The following is a 14702-nucleotide window of genomic DNA, read 5'->3' on the forward strand; positions in this document are numbered from 1 at the left end:
GTGGGCTGCCTGGTGCAGACGGACAGGCCGATAAATGAGGAGGACGATAGTGTCTGGAAGACGGAAATAATTCATCCTGATCTTTAACAGAGTTTTTAAAAGCAGTTACTGGTGAGATCGGCTTCATGTTGTCGTTGGGTGATGGACGTTTGTTCCTGCACAGACAAAGTGATGATGTTTTGGTGGAAAGCTGCAGGAAGCAGCTCCACACTGTCGGCTGACACAGGCTCTGCTGCCTGAGAGGAGGATATCATCTCTTCCAGTTTGTCCACACAGCATTTATTTCACAGTATACTGTATATCAGCCTTGGTCTGGGTTATGGTCTGTCAGCTCCAGTTAAGGACGTGGGATTTACACACAGCTTGAGAGGGAAGTCTGCCTGAGAGGATCCACTCAGGGCAAACATGTCCCCAAGGATTCAAAAGACTGAATAAGCTTCAACAGACCAGAATAACAAACAGCTGAAAGCTTCCTGACTGAAAAAATCCTCTAAATCAGCCACTGACACACACACACACACACACACACACACACACACACACACACACACACACACATATACACATATATATATATGCTTAAAGTAATAGTTCAACATTTTGGGAAATATTCTTATTTACTTTCTAGCCCAGAGTTAGATTAGATGAAGTAACAGCCCTATGGTTTACCGAACCGTGGTTGTCACGGTTACAATATTGAACACGGAGACTGTACCAAGAGTGGCGCACCTACATTCATCGCCATGGTTACTATAATAACAGTCATGGTTTGGTTAGGTTCAGGAGAAGATGGTGATTTGGGTTAAAATAAGTTCTTCCTCAACATTAGACGATCTTTGTTGTCATGGTAACAATAATAACAATGAATGGTCATGGATGATAGAAACAACATAAACTGCTCCTGTCACATGGGAATCGAACACCGCTCTCCTGGGTCATATTCATCCATCCACCCCAACCTCCTCCTGACGTGGACTTTGTCGCTCTCTAAACTACGTCACCGCACTTTTCCCTTTGCTCCTGTCGTCATTACTGCGACCACTAGATGTCGCCTAGCAACAAAACCTAGTAACCATAGTAACCTGCTGACAGGCGACCTCTATGGGCTCGTTTGTACAGGACAGGTCTCTGAAGATGTGAGGCTGTACCTGACTCTCAGCAGGTGAACCACCACGTCTGGAGCGTCTCACTCCTTTTCCCGCTCCACTGTCTTTACGTGACGGGTTTATCTTTACCAGAGCAGCTCTTCTCTCTGAAGCCTGAAAGTCACTTGTAAATTGATATAAATGCCTGAATTTATCAGCAATTAACTTTTTAATTTATTTCAATGATGCATTTAATTTGTTTCGACTTTGTCGTCACGCAAACACAACAAAACTAGTTTTTGTAGATAGAGAGGGAACAAAGCCAAGACAGGAGGGAGACGCTTCGTTAAACTTTATTTATTCCCCTCCTGCTCTCTTTGACCTCCTCTCTGTTTGAATGCAGCCACATTCACCATTTACTTCATTTACACATTTTGTCTGTTTCTGTTCTCAGACAACAAAACAAGAATGAGGATGAGTTATTTTCACAGCAGTTGTGACAAATCTGCTGAGCTGCAGCTGCTTTGCACAGACACACAGGCTGATGACAGCAGCTGTGCTGTGATTTAAAATGAGTGAGACAGAGAAAGTTAGAAGAGTCTGTTCCTGTCACAACTGAACAGGCTGCAAACATGTATTTAAACAGTGAAGAGTTCAGCAGAATGACTATAAACCACATTATAAAGGAAGAGGCCCATGATAATGCCTCCATCGTTAGGGCCTGATGAATATGATGTGAATCATGTGCTGTGGTTTTCACAGTCACCAGATCTGTCGGCTGTTTCAGTCATTTGTCATGTGCATCTGGTTTTGCCAGAGAAATAAAAGATTTGTCCTCTGGTCAAAATTTGTAAGTTATAAAATCCTAGCGACAGCGCTTCAGGCCGAAGAGCCTTGGTTTAAGGCTGTTCAGCTTCATCATATTCATTCTGTTTGTAAAAATTTACAGCTGCTTTTTTAATACAGGGGCATTTGTCCCACCTCATGTCCCGCCATGACCTCCATGACTAAAGAACACGTGCTCACAGCGCTGATATTCAATCAAGAATACTAACAAAAAATTGGTTTTACCTCATTAATATACAAACATACGCAGGAAGGCAAACTAAATCCAAGCTGTGCTGTAAATATGAAGTTTCTGTTCTTCAGTTATGTTCAAGAGAACAGATGAGTTTTGATCATGAACATGTAGAAGGTCAAAGGTAACAAACTCCACCAACCAGCACCTTCACAGCTCAGTAATAAACAGGTCACATCCTGTTTGTTCAGTACTAACATTCACCGAGGTGTAAAAATGACAAAGAAATGATGTGTTGGATCATTTCAGACAGTCAGCTGTAGCTTGATACTGAACAGATACGTGAGTGGTGTTAATATTTTCATCCAGCTCTTAGCAAGAAAGTGAAAAAGTATTTCCTCAAATGTCAGATTATTCCTTTACTAGTTCACATCAGTCCCTGTGGTGCTGTCGACAGTCATGAGACGTGAAAGTCCGTCTGGGAAACATTAGAAATCACCAACTGGCTGGTCAAAGGAAAAGATCAAAATGTTTTGTCTGAAAGAAAATGTCTGAAGCGTGATCTCAGGACGTGTGAGTGGATACACTGGATTTCTCCGGCTAGAGGAGCAGGATTTGCAGCCAAAAGGAGCAGAACTTGAAAGATCAGCCACCAACGCCCCCCGTCCATCCTGCATCACTGGCTTCCTCTTCAACTGTGTCACTCGGTTAAATTACAAAACATGAAGCTCGGCGCAGCTGAAACCAGGTCACTGAGGCTGTTTCAAGTCATTTTAACACATGTATACTGATGAATCATTCATGGGTAGCGAAATGCCTTAAAGTCAAAGGATGTACAAATCTATCATGTTACAATCTGCAGCACCTCAAGCCTCCAGAAGACTGAGGACTTTTACAGAAACGTACTTTTATGGTTGTCAAGAGCATATTTCCTGTTTGACAATCAAAACCTCAGCGTGTTGTCTTTGTAATTCACACATAACTCTGTGGAAATGACGATCAGTTTGTTGCTCTCTGTTTTTTTTCTAAGGAATATAATTTACTCCACTGCCGAGTGGACAATAAAAGTTTGTTTAATATAGCAAAAAGAAGCAGGAGGGGGTGAACAGCTTTTATGGGACAGTTTAACGGTGTATTGGTTATTCTCCTCTAATATTATATACAGAAGAAACTTTTATTTTCCTATTAATTATGTTCCTGCAGCAGCATATTCCTGCCTCCATTTGTTCAGTTCAAGTTATAACAAGAAACTAAACTCACTTTAATGAGTTCTTTTTCAATTATAAAAACTTTTTTTTCATTACTAAATACCAAATTATTCTTTTCTTCTCTTGTTTTATCAAGAACTTTTCAATTTTACCCAAAATCAGTGTATCTCATTCAAACAAGAAATGTTTTTCATTATAACAGAAGTTGGGATGAAGAAACTTTGTACTTGAAGCACACACACTGAAACATTCACCACTTCAACAGAATATTTAGAAAGCTGTTAGAAAACATGCTGTAAAGGATGAAACTGAAAAACACAACCGCCAATTTAAAAGTACACAACACAAAAATACAGAAGCAGAAGCCGACTACAGTTTTTTTATTTCAGGTTTAACATTTTGGTTTAGATGTTGAAGATATCTGCAGCTGTTTTGATAATCAAATAATCACTTTGGTATTTTTTAAGATAAAAGGCAAAACATTCACTGGTTCATGGCACAAATGTGAGAAGTTTTCAGCGCAGCATAGTGAAGACTTTAGCCTTTTAGACTGTTCATCTGAGGATGTCATTGACTGATAATAAAAATCACTGTTAGTTGCAGCACTAATCACAACTGGAGCAGCAAAATGAAACTTCTGCCCGAGTCTTCAGCCTGAGTCTGGCCCATATACTTCCACATCTGGGCAGAGTCCAGATGTGGAAGTAGCATCTTACATCTGACAATCATACTGTATATGGACCAGAGTCGGGCCGAGGAACCAGGCGTCTACTGGGAAAACCAGAGCCAAGTACGGGCCAGATTTATTTTACCATGAGCTGCAACAGCAGCAGCTTTAAACGTCCCCTGGAAACTTAATTTTGTAACTTACTTCACTTTCTTCACAGTGTTTCTGTATTTTGTTGTTGTGTTTTTTTTTTCAATACCAGTTGTGTTTTCTCAAATTTTCAGGGCAGTTTGTTGAGCTGCATTTATGTTATCAAATGTGTCCTTCATCTGATGGTGTTTTATCTTATGTGGATATTTTTTTCTTTAGTTGCAGTGGCAACAAATATCTTCTTACAACATCACACCAACTTATATTATAACAAGAAAATTCTCAGTTTAATAAGATCATTTTCACACCTCCACCACACGTTTTCTGTGTCATATTTTTCTCAGCATCAATTTGACAAATTATTTGGTTTAAGGAATTTTTCTCAGTGTAACAACAGATTTTATCTTTTGACGCCATAATGACATACCAATATATCTGTTGTAGTTATAACATCGTAAGCTGGCTGCAAAAGCAAAGTATCCAGTCCTGAGAACCACATGTCCTTTATCGTGTTATAAAGAGAATATTTCTTCTTTTAATATACTGATTTTGTGTATTGAAGGAAAACAAAGGTTGTGATACCATCATATATTTATAACAAGAAAGGTTCTTGTTACAGTGGAATAATTTGGTTTGTTATAAGATAAAAAAGATGTTTTTACAACATGAACGATATCTGGTTATAACATGATATATTATTATAGGAAACTTCTCATGTTAAGAGAAATGGGTAATTTGTAAATTTGTAACGGTGGCAGTAAAACAGTGCCATAAACACAAGAAGAAGAAAGGTTGTTTTTTTGTATGAGATTTGTTGATATTCAGAGAAAGTTTTTGTAAAATGGAATAATTTGGTTTGTAGTAATAACGAGGATGTGTCATTATAATGTGAAAAGCTTCTTGTTACAGCAGGAAACTGAGTTCATATTTTATATCATGCTGCTCAAAGTTAAACTGATTTCTTGAGAACAACATTGCAGAGGGAACAGAGAGAAACTTCGGCTTCAAACTGTCTTAAAGAATTTCATTCCTGAACTGAAACTTCTACACAGACTGATAAATAGCATGAGGATCCAATAATGGAGTAAAAAAAAAAAAAAAGCAGGAAGTCTGTACATTTTATTTTTCATATCAGATACCATTTGCTTTCAAAAATGTCTGTATGATGTTGAATGAAATCTTTAATATCGTTGCTGCAACTGAAAACTCGATTTAAATGAAGCATTTCCGGATTGTGACATTAGAGTCTTTAACCTCCGGTCAACTCTTGTGAAAACGGTTGTTTTATGTTCTGAAAGTATCCTCGGCTGCAGGATGGCTGACCTTCGAGCGGTGCAGTCCTTTAAGCCGTCACTGCCTGTCGCCACAGTGTGTATGTCCGGTTGCTGGCTGTGCCTACTGTTTGCCATATCCACGTTTTAAGTGGAAACCTTTCTAATAAAGTGTGTCTTGTTTCTAAACGTCCCCGTGGCTTCAGTCTGAGGTGGATGTGGTCGGACTGACTCGTCTCTTAATCTGAGATCGTTCCATGTGTGAGGACACCTCGTGCCGGGCAGACAGGCTGGATCCCAGATGTGATGGAGATAACTTTCATTTTAAAGTGACTGAGCTGCAGCTCGGTGCCAATTTTGAAATCCCATTTATGCACAGACCAATTATGAGATAACGGGCCCCTGGGCACGAGCCATCTAGAAGGCCCCTCACCCCTCCAACAGGAGAAAGACAACTTCACTAAAACAGGCAGAAAAATGTGCTTTGTGGTCGTTTTGTGTCTGTTGTTGTGCTTGCTTTGCGTTTTACTGATAGTTGTTATTCAGCTATTTATGCTTTTGTGATTTTTTGTGTCTCTTTTTTGTTGTTTTGTGTCTCTTTGTGCTCATGTCGTGTTCCTATGTAGTTGTGCCATTGAGCAACATTTATAAAAACTGCAGCTGAACTACAGTATTTACTTCACACAGGAGACGAAGAGAAGCTGTCTGACTCTGCTTCCTGCCACAGTAGGTCCAGGACGCAGGATTTCTGCCTCCATGAATGAGAACTGGAAAATACAGGGCTTTGATATACAGCTGTGAGTAATCAACATTATAACACTATTGCCTTTGAATTAAATTGGGATTAATTGGAACTGGAAAATTTCCTACCACCAACTGAGATGGGTCTGTAAGTCTCATTTTTCCTACTCAACATGTGGTAAAGTTCTTCCATCTTATCTATTTTTACAGTGCTGCTACCACTGAGTCACTGTGACTCTGAAATTACTAACCAGCTGATCTCCAGGCACAGCTGGAGGCTTTGGCCCAAAGAGCCTCAAAACCAAAAAACTGAGTTTGTAATTTGACTGAACAATTTTAATACGTCCTTGTGCCAAAATTTTTAATCAGCCTCAGTAACAACAGTGTTTTCTGATCTGCCAAGTTAACACCTGGTTAACTTCAACTACTCACCACAAGGTCAATTTAGTTCCTTCTGGAGCTTTTGATCATACTGTCTTCATCAGCAGTTGTGAAACTGTAAATTCATTTTCCATTTTTCTGAGTGTTTTAACGACTTCTTGTCCTCGTCTGGCTTAAAGGTCCCATATTTGACTCTTCTTCTGTGTTTTATCTGAAGTGTTGATATCAATCAGAAGATATATTTGTGGTTTTAAGAACCAAAAACCATCTCAGTGTAGTTTTACATCTCCTCTCTCAGGCTTCTCTCTGGAGCTCTAGTAACAACAGGTCAGTCAGCCAATCAGAAGAGAGGATCTGAGCCTCTCTTCTGATTGGCTGACTGTTTTCTGACTGATCAAATAAAATTAAAGAAGATTTCAGGTAAACACTCAGAGAAACCAAATCCTGCAAGGTTGGATGGTGGGTCCAGGTGGGCGGGGCTTGGGGCGTGGCTGAGAGCAGTGACTGCTTTGTTGTGACATCACAAAGTTCCAGAAGTCCTGACGGCTGGTTTTAAGGCTCAGTTTCTGAATACAGGCTGTGTGCATTTCTCTGTGGACTGAAGCTTTGATACTTTCACAGTATTAATATAGAACCTAGAGCTGCTTTATGATCACAAACACATGGACATCTACCTTTAGACTGGAGGGAGCTTTAAAAGTTGAAGTTGACCAAACTATCTCACTGCAAGGTCCATGAATTTTCGATCTCAAATGCTTCAGCTTTGGCTGAAACAGTGATCATAAACTCAGTCAAAATAAATACTGTGATGTTTCAGTTAAGGTTCAAGGAAAATGCCAGTTTATTCCAACCTAGCAGACATAATTAATTTCATTATTCACTGAGCTTTTCCTACTGGGACAAAAATGATGTTCTTCTTCACTAGAGCAACAAATGTGGATTCCTCTGGGGGTGAAAATTTACTCCAAAAATGTACTCAGTTTTTTTGATCAAAACAACAGTGATCAGTTGTTACTGAGCCATTTAATATTGAAAATATATTTTTAAGTGTTTTAAAGAGCGTCATAGAGGGGTAGAGAAGTGAGGAAGAAGTTGTGCTTTGAGCTAAATGCTAACAACAGGTTTCTAACGCTGATCCTACATGCTGATATTTAATAGATGTAATGCCTTTTTTTTTTTTCATTTTTTAGGTGAGAAAAACTGTGTTAAACAAACTATTAATCAGAAGATTTTTACAGAGTTTAAAACATGTCTGGGGGAACTTTAACAGAGCCACACTTTTGGAGTGACAAAAACTACAACTCTGAATGAATCCTGCTTTGACCAGCGGATCTCATGGTTCAGTTCAAACAGGGTACATGTTTTTAAAGCATGAGGAGAACAGAGGGTAAAAAAACAAAGCAAAAAGCTCTGCAGTCTACTTATTAACGTCAACTGTGGAGTGAAAAAAAACGAAAACACTCTGAGAAAGGCAGTGAGGAGGATTTGACTTAAATACTTAAGTCCCTTTAAGAAACACTCACACACTCACATGAAAGGAAACATAATAATTTCATTGCAGCATATGATATCATCCTGTGTGTGATAAAACAGACCTTTTCTTGTTACAGAGGCGTCAGCAGCAGCCTAACCACATGTTTTTTTCAGGGCTGAGGGAAAGGAGAGGTGAAAATTGGATTGAGGTGTGAAAGTTCGGCTGAAAGAATCTGAGGCAGGTGATGAACCTGATCAAATCTGTAATCATCTACAAAACTACAAACCCCAAACAACACGGAGCACGTTGAGGTCAGAACGAGAGCTGACTCACTTTCTCAAACAGGAAAAAGTTCACGCTCATTAACTGGGTGTAAGTTAAAAACATCAGTGGAAAGGAAGGGAGAGTAGCAGCTTCACAAAAGCTGTAACTAGCAGTACCCTCTTATCCTGGGTTTGACCGTACTGTGAATATGAACACGAACCATGAGAAACCTGGGTGTTAATGTCTCTGTATTCACGAGGTTCCTGATTCGTCCACATCCAGCAAACACAATGTTTGATTTTTAGCTGCCTGGACTCGACTGTATTTACTTTAACCAGTTAATTCCCTTTCACTGGTAAACCAGCATATAGATCCTCTTCTGTTTTATTGACCAATTGTTACATGACTCGAGTTGAGGGTGGAGAATGAGGAACATGGACCAGGTGTTTACAAACCCAGTCCAGGTTAGATCAGCTGTGTGTACATACATGACCAAGTTTGTTAATGAAGTCCTTCCTAAATTCAACTCGCCCGTTTCAAACTGGTGATTTTACAACCAGCACCAGATCAGCACTGAAGCAGGAGGCTGATCTTTGGCTCCATCTGCTGGTTACAAACATTCAACTCTGATGTCAGGAAAACGTTTGATTACTCTTCATATTACAGTCAGAAAATCTCACAAAAAGACCAAAACCAACGATTAATTTATCTACTAACATGTTACTGTGTGTGAATGAGAGTCTGATGTATCTGATTCCTGTTTTTCCAGAAACTATTAAAACACCTCAGTGAGTCACACTGTTGCCCTGGTGACATGTTCCTTCATCACCATGAACACACACACTGTGGTTTATTGTGACTCAGTCTGACACACACCGTCCCACTGCTGGAAATACTCACTACAGGACCAAATGTGGATTAATCCGCCGCTTAAAATAGTCCCCAAAACTACAGTGAGCAGCTGTTTTAGGAAATGGCTGAGCCTCTTTTATTAACTATACATTCAGAATGAAATCTGAGCTCGTTTTAATGAACAAGATGACGAGACATTGATCAACTGCTGTGTTCCTCTCATATTATTGCATGTTGGGTCCAGTCCATTCTTAATTTCCTGTTCTTCTCTGTCTTCTCTGTCTACACACAAAGGCCACCATACAGACTGTAATTGCGTTTTTCATGCAGAATTTTTATACAGTATTTCAAGAAACCAGAAGTGAATAAATAAAATCTAATATTGTAAATTTTCATGAGTCAAAATTGTCTTTGAGTTGCACAACATATTCTACTAGACAAAAAGCTCCTTTTTTGATTTTATCTCTGTGCTTCACTTACCTGCATGTTTCATTTCTATTGCATTTTACTGCATTTCCATTACAGTTGTTCCTTGTTTGCCCATCACCAACTTTCCACTGACACAACCACGACCCCAGTATTTGATCCTCAGTGAAACAACAATGTGCAAAAGAGTCGTGTGGATTTTGTCCTGAGGTTTGGGTGTTTTAGGTGCTGAGTGCTGTGAATGAAGTCAAACCTCCAGCTTGATGTGGCGTCACTCTTCTGTCTTTGTTGCAGCCTGGGGATAAACGTACACAAGTTTTTAGTGCAGTTATTCTGATTCAGTTTTTACTTTTGCAGGAATCTGTAGCAGTCGTAAAATCCAAAAAGATCAAAAGCATCTAAATCAGAAAGGCTCTGCACCTGAGATCTATGCAGGTATAAAAAAGAAGAGTTTGATATTTATTTGCTTTCCTGAGCAGAGTTAGATGAGAAAATTGACACCAATACAGTCACCAGCCAGTTAGCTCAGCTTAGCATAAATACTGGTAATAGGGGCAAATTCCAGTTATGTCTTCAATCAATGAAATAATAAAAATCATACATTTCTGTCTGTCATGTCTTTCTGTGTTATTTCACTGTCTGTGGAATTCACATGCATTTGGAACAAGGACTTTTGCTCTATTTGATGAAATTATAAAATCTGAGATTCCCTTTCGTCAAGTATTCAATCTGATGAAAGTGTAAAGACAAAAATCTTGAGCCTGTTGAGTAGTTAAATAAAGTGTGTTGAACATTTTCTTCCATAGAAATGTAAAATTTTTACATAAGTTAAGGACTCAACAGACCCGTGGGAACTGTGACGTAGAAGATTTATAATGTAAACTAAACACACACTCACTTTCTCTGCCATCAGCGCGTCCAGCTCCCGAGTCCAGCCGAGGGCGTCGACCAGAGTCTGCACGCCGCTGACCACGTCACCCAGCTGCACGACATCATGAGGCCGGCGGCCCCAGGCGAAGGGCCCCACCAAGTCCCTGTTGATGAGCAGACGGGGAACTGAGCCACGCACGGCTCCTGCCAGACTGGCAAAGGGCTCCACCTGCAGAGCAAAGAGTGAACAACAGCGACTTAAAAATGACACTGACAACAAGTCGATAAACAGTTTTTATACAGTATTTACTCTGCGTGAGTCCATCAGCTGTAGCAACCTCACAAAGCATTTAACGAGTAAGACAAAACCAAACATTACAACAACATGAGCCTTGAAGTGTGAGCTGTCTGTCTCTGATCCAGCTGCTGGACACATATGAAAATAAAAAAGTGTGTTTTTATTCTGTGAGTTAATTATTTACATCACATAGTTTTACAATAAATGAAAAACAGCATTTTGTTTTGTTTTCATATAAAAATCCCACACAGTAAAGTTGAAAAAAAAAAAAGGTATCAATTTGTTGTGGTTCGTTCATACTGAACCTGTTATCAACAAAATATTTTATTACACAAAACCAACACAAATCTTTTAACACCCTGTCCCTCCTTTAACATAACGCCTACAACTCTTTAAGATACTAATGGAAACACTTGTAGTGTGACAGGTTTCTGGGTGTCACTCTGAATCTCTGAACCTGAGGCTGCTGGGATTCACTGATTTTAAAAAACCCTGGATCTGATGAGTGGACTGGTGGTTCAGACATGGTGCATATAACAGCAGTATCCCCAGTTTAGCTCCAGCTGTGGACCTGTGTTGCATGTCATACCTCCCTCTCTCATCAGGATCTTCACTGTGAACTATTTAATAAAATATAAAAATAATAATAAAAACTGTTCCAGTCAGTTCTTGACACAAGACCGTCTCACCTTAACATGAAATATGTCATTTACTGGGACATGATGTGGTGTGAAGCTGTTGGCGCTCACCTCCAGTGATGTGCCCATGATGATCAGGAGATCTGCCAGAGGGAAGTCTGTCAGGTACTTGAAGAAATGCCGGGGAAGCTCCTCCCCGAAAAACACAATGTCAGGTTTCACCACGCCCTTACAGGTGGGACACTTCGGGACCGTCCCACTCATCACATCTGGCTGATGAGAAATGGAAACAAAATATAAAATTATTATCTACTGGTTAATTTTTAGATTCATCTTTTACTATATTCTCATCTAAAATGACCAGAGTGAAAAGTTATATCTTAAAATTTCCAGTTTCATCTGTATGTTAATCACAAATTCAATGGTATTAGCTTAAAAGAAGGAATAAAATAATTTAATTTCACAACTTTTAAATACCAAATGTTTGTCATGTATACTTTGTAAAAGTCATAAAGAGCTAATTATCTGATACAAAGTATTTTGTCAACTGACTGACCAGTTAATCCTAAAATTTTTTTTTAGTTTTTTTTTTAACTGGATGCTTTCTAAAACGCTTTAATACACAGACATAAATGTCATTCATCTCCATCTTTATTTCAAACTATTTCAAAACCACGTCAGAAACAGGAGACATGGAGTAGAAATAAAGAAATAAAATATTATCAATTACATGAATGAAAAATAGTTTCAATCCAGATACAGATGACTTTATGTCTCAAAGCAGTCAGGACCTAATCACTATCCAAACACTGTAAACATATGTGTGTGTTAATGAAATGTCACATGGACCAAATGCAGTGACACACCTCAGTGGTGTGTTTAAAGTTAGACGTGTATTTATTCTGTTATTCTGATAACGATGCAGCGCTCTCACTGGAATCAGGAAATAAAAGATTTATAAAATAATAAACAAACAAAATAAGCAACATAAAAACCTATAAGTACCTGGTCTGAAGGCACTGTGGAGAATTTCATGTTGGCTGGAATCATTTACTATAAACATTTAGGAAGCTCATGTAAATCTGGGCGTTGCCCAAATGTGCAGAGTTGGCGTTGTAACTCACTCGTAGGTCCTCGCCCTCGAACTTCCTCAGGCAGACGGTGCAGGTGGCGGTGGCGAACGTGCCGTGGGCCTCGACCAGCATCTCAGGAGGAATTCCTGCCACTTCATACACACACACACACAAGACAATGATTGGTGCACAATCTGAGTGATGTGTGGTTATTTCAAAGATGTAAATACGTACATCTTTCCAGGCCGTCGATGTTCTGCGTGTACATCCTGAGGAGCTGACCCTTCTTGTGAAGCAGACGTACAAAGTAGTGGGTCAGATTGGGCTGGTAGTTTCCCGGATACAGCTCTTTGGCCAGGGCGAAGAAGGGATTAGGGTTTCGGTGGAAAAAGCCGATCTCGAATATGGCCTCGGCGTAGGGCAGGTCATACTGCTGCAGGTTGTCATAGAGACCGCTGCCTGGAGACCTGTGGGGAAACAGTCTGCTGATAGACCCCAGAGCAACCAGTAGATTTATAGAAATACTACATGACAACTGCAGGAAACCACATGTAGATTTTTTACCTGAAATCTGGGATGCCGCTGGGCGTACTAATCCCAGCCCCGGCCATCACCACCACCCTCTTGTGCTGCCGCTCTCTGATGTTCTTGGCGATGTCCTCCAGGGTCTGCTGCTTGTCCGCTGCACCGCCACCACGGGAGAAAAGCCCTCGAGTTCCATCCCACCAGGGAAAATTTGCTCGTCTGTGAAGAAGCAAAACAGGAGCTGCACATAAATATGAGACTTGAGTGGGATCACAGTCTATGATGGTTAGTTTTCAGCAATCCTTCAACCCATCAACAACTTCACTCCAATCCCCCGAACCCTCACGTTCCCAATACTCCACTTCATTTTTTGGGTAAAACTTTTCTCATCTAACTTAAAGCAACATCACATGTTCACCCTGTATGTCACTGTTTCAGCGCTCCACTAAAGCTACATCAGGTCTAATGCTTTACTTATTTACAAATGCTAATCGCAATTAAAGCTGCAACAATCAGTCAATTAATCCTCTGACAGAAAATGAATTGGTTACTGAAATAGTTGTTGTTTAGCTTTCTGCAGCCCTGTGTGTACGTGTAAACTTTCAGTGGACAATAAATTAGGAATAAATATAAGAAAGCACAGTTAACCTGCCTGCAGAGTACAGGTGTACACAGCTGTAGAGACAGCTTGAATGTGTGGTAATTCTCATCTTTATTTAAAATTTTGTGAACATGGAGCTGAACCCACAGAGGAGAGGTAGAAATTACCTGAACAGAGCTGCTGCACCTTCAGCTGGACACAAACTCCTTCGACCACAGCCTATGAAAAACAAGAAGTGTCAGATTTAACCACTATGAGCACTTCTTCCTCTGTTTCTCCACATCAGCTGTGTGGGTCCACTAACCGTGTGTCCTGCGTGTTCCTGAGCAGAGCCCACTCAGCCTGACGGGGGACACTAATGAGGAGCTCACCAAAGAAGCCATAACACTGAGAACAAACTACCAGCAGACCTTCAAACCAGCTGTTCGCACATTTCCTCCATTTCAAATAAACTAAAATGAGCAAATAATGATTGCCTCCCTGCTGAAATGTGTTGTTGTTGTTGTTGTTGTTGTTGTTGTCCTTTGACCTCCGTACCGGAGAGCACCGTAATGTACGATATAGCTACACTTCAGCTACACTAAGCTGCCGGTGTTTTGCTAACCTGACTTTATCACTACTTCCTTTAATTATTCGTCGTGTACCGATTATAATTAACTGACCGGGCGATAAAGATAAAGTCTATAGCGGCCAAGAAATGAACTTTACTGAGTTGTTTTAGCTAGCTTTAGAGACGCCTCCTACATTTCCCATCAGACCCAGCAGAGCGTTCACTTCTGCTGCGTTCAAGTCTTCACGTTTAAACCGTAATGGATATCACCTGAGTCTGACAAACCATTCACGGCATGTTCATCCGTGTTGGAGATATCGGGAATGTTTATAACAGCCACGATAGACCTCACCTGGTGAATAAAACTACAGGTAGAGTGGCTGCGCATGCACCACTGCCGGTATTAACATTAAAATTAAATCCAACATGAACATTAGGCTACTACAAACCATTCAGCACTATTTGTATAAGGTTTCACTCAGTAAAAATCTGCCACAAACAGATAAAACAACGAAAGAGGCTAGTTTAGTCTGTCTATTTGCTGTAAGTACAAGGCAAATAGGTGAACAAGCCGGAATAACGGTTCTTGTGGTTGTTCTTCCCATTCTGC

The 14702-nt window shown here is 40.1% G+C and overlaps 1 protein-coding gene across 2 annotated transcripts; it reads right to left on the bottom strand.

Moving 5' to 3' along the window:
* Window positions 1-9221: 9221 nt before the first annotated feature.
* sirt3 (sirtuin 3) lies at window positions 9222-14327 on the bottom strand. 2 transcript variants are annotated; one of them, XM_071489659.1, is made up of 9 exons: window positions 13847-14327; window positions 13710-13761; window positions 12981-13160; window positions 12651-12883; window positions 12468-12568; window positions 11455-11616; window positions 10436-10636; window positions 9791-9832; window positions 9222-9393 (listed from the first exon to the last, which is right to left on the bottom strand). In XM_071489659.1, exons 1-8 carry the CDS (start codon window positions 13923-13925, stop codon window positions 9809-9811), a joined length of 1032 nt encoding a protein of 343 aa, XP_071345760.1. In that variant the 5' UTR covers window positions 13926-14327; the 3' UTR covers window positions 9222-9393; window positions 9791-9808. The 2 variants fall into 2 exon arrangements, with proteins under 2 accessions (XP_071345760.1, XP_071345759.1); XM_071489658.1 differs by having other exon boundaries at window positions 9222-9832; window positions 13847-14322.
* Window positions 14328-14702: the final 375 nt, after the last annotated feature.

This window comes from Trachinotus anak, unplaced genomic scaffold (assembly GCF_046630095.1).
Source record: "Trachinotus anak isolate AG129_WGS33_773 ecotype Australia unplaced genomic scaffold, CSIRO_AGI_Tana_v1 ptg000011l, whole genome shotgun sequence".
Classification (NCBI taxonomy): domain Eukaryota; kingdom Metazoa; phylum Chordata; class Actinopteri; order Carangiformes; family Carangidae; genus Trachinotus; species Trachinotus anak.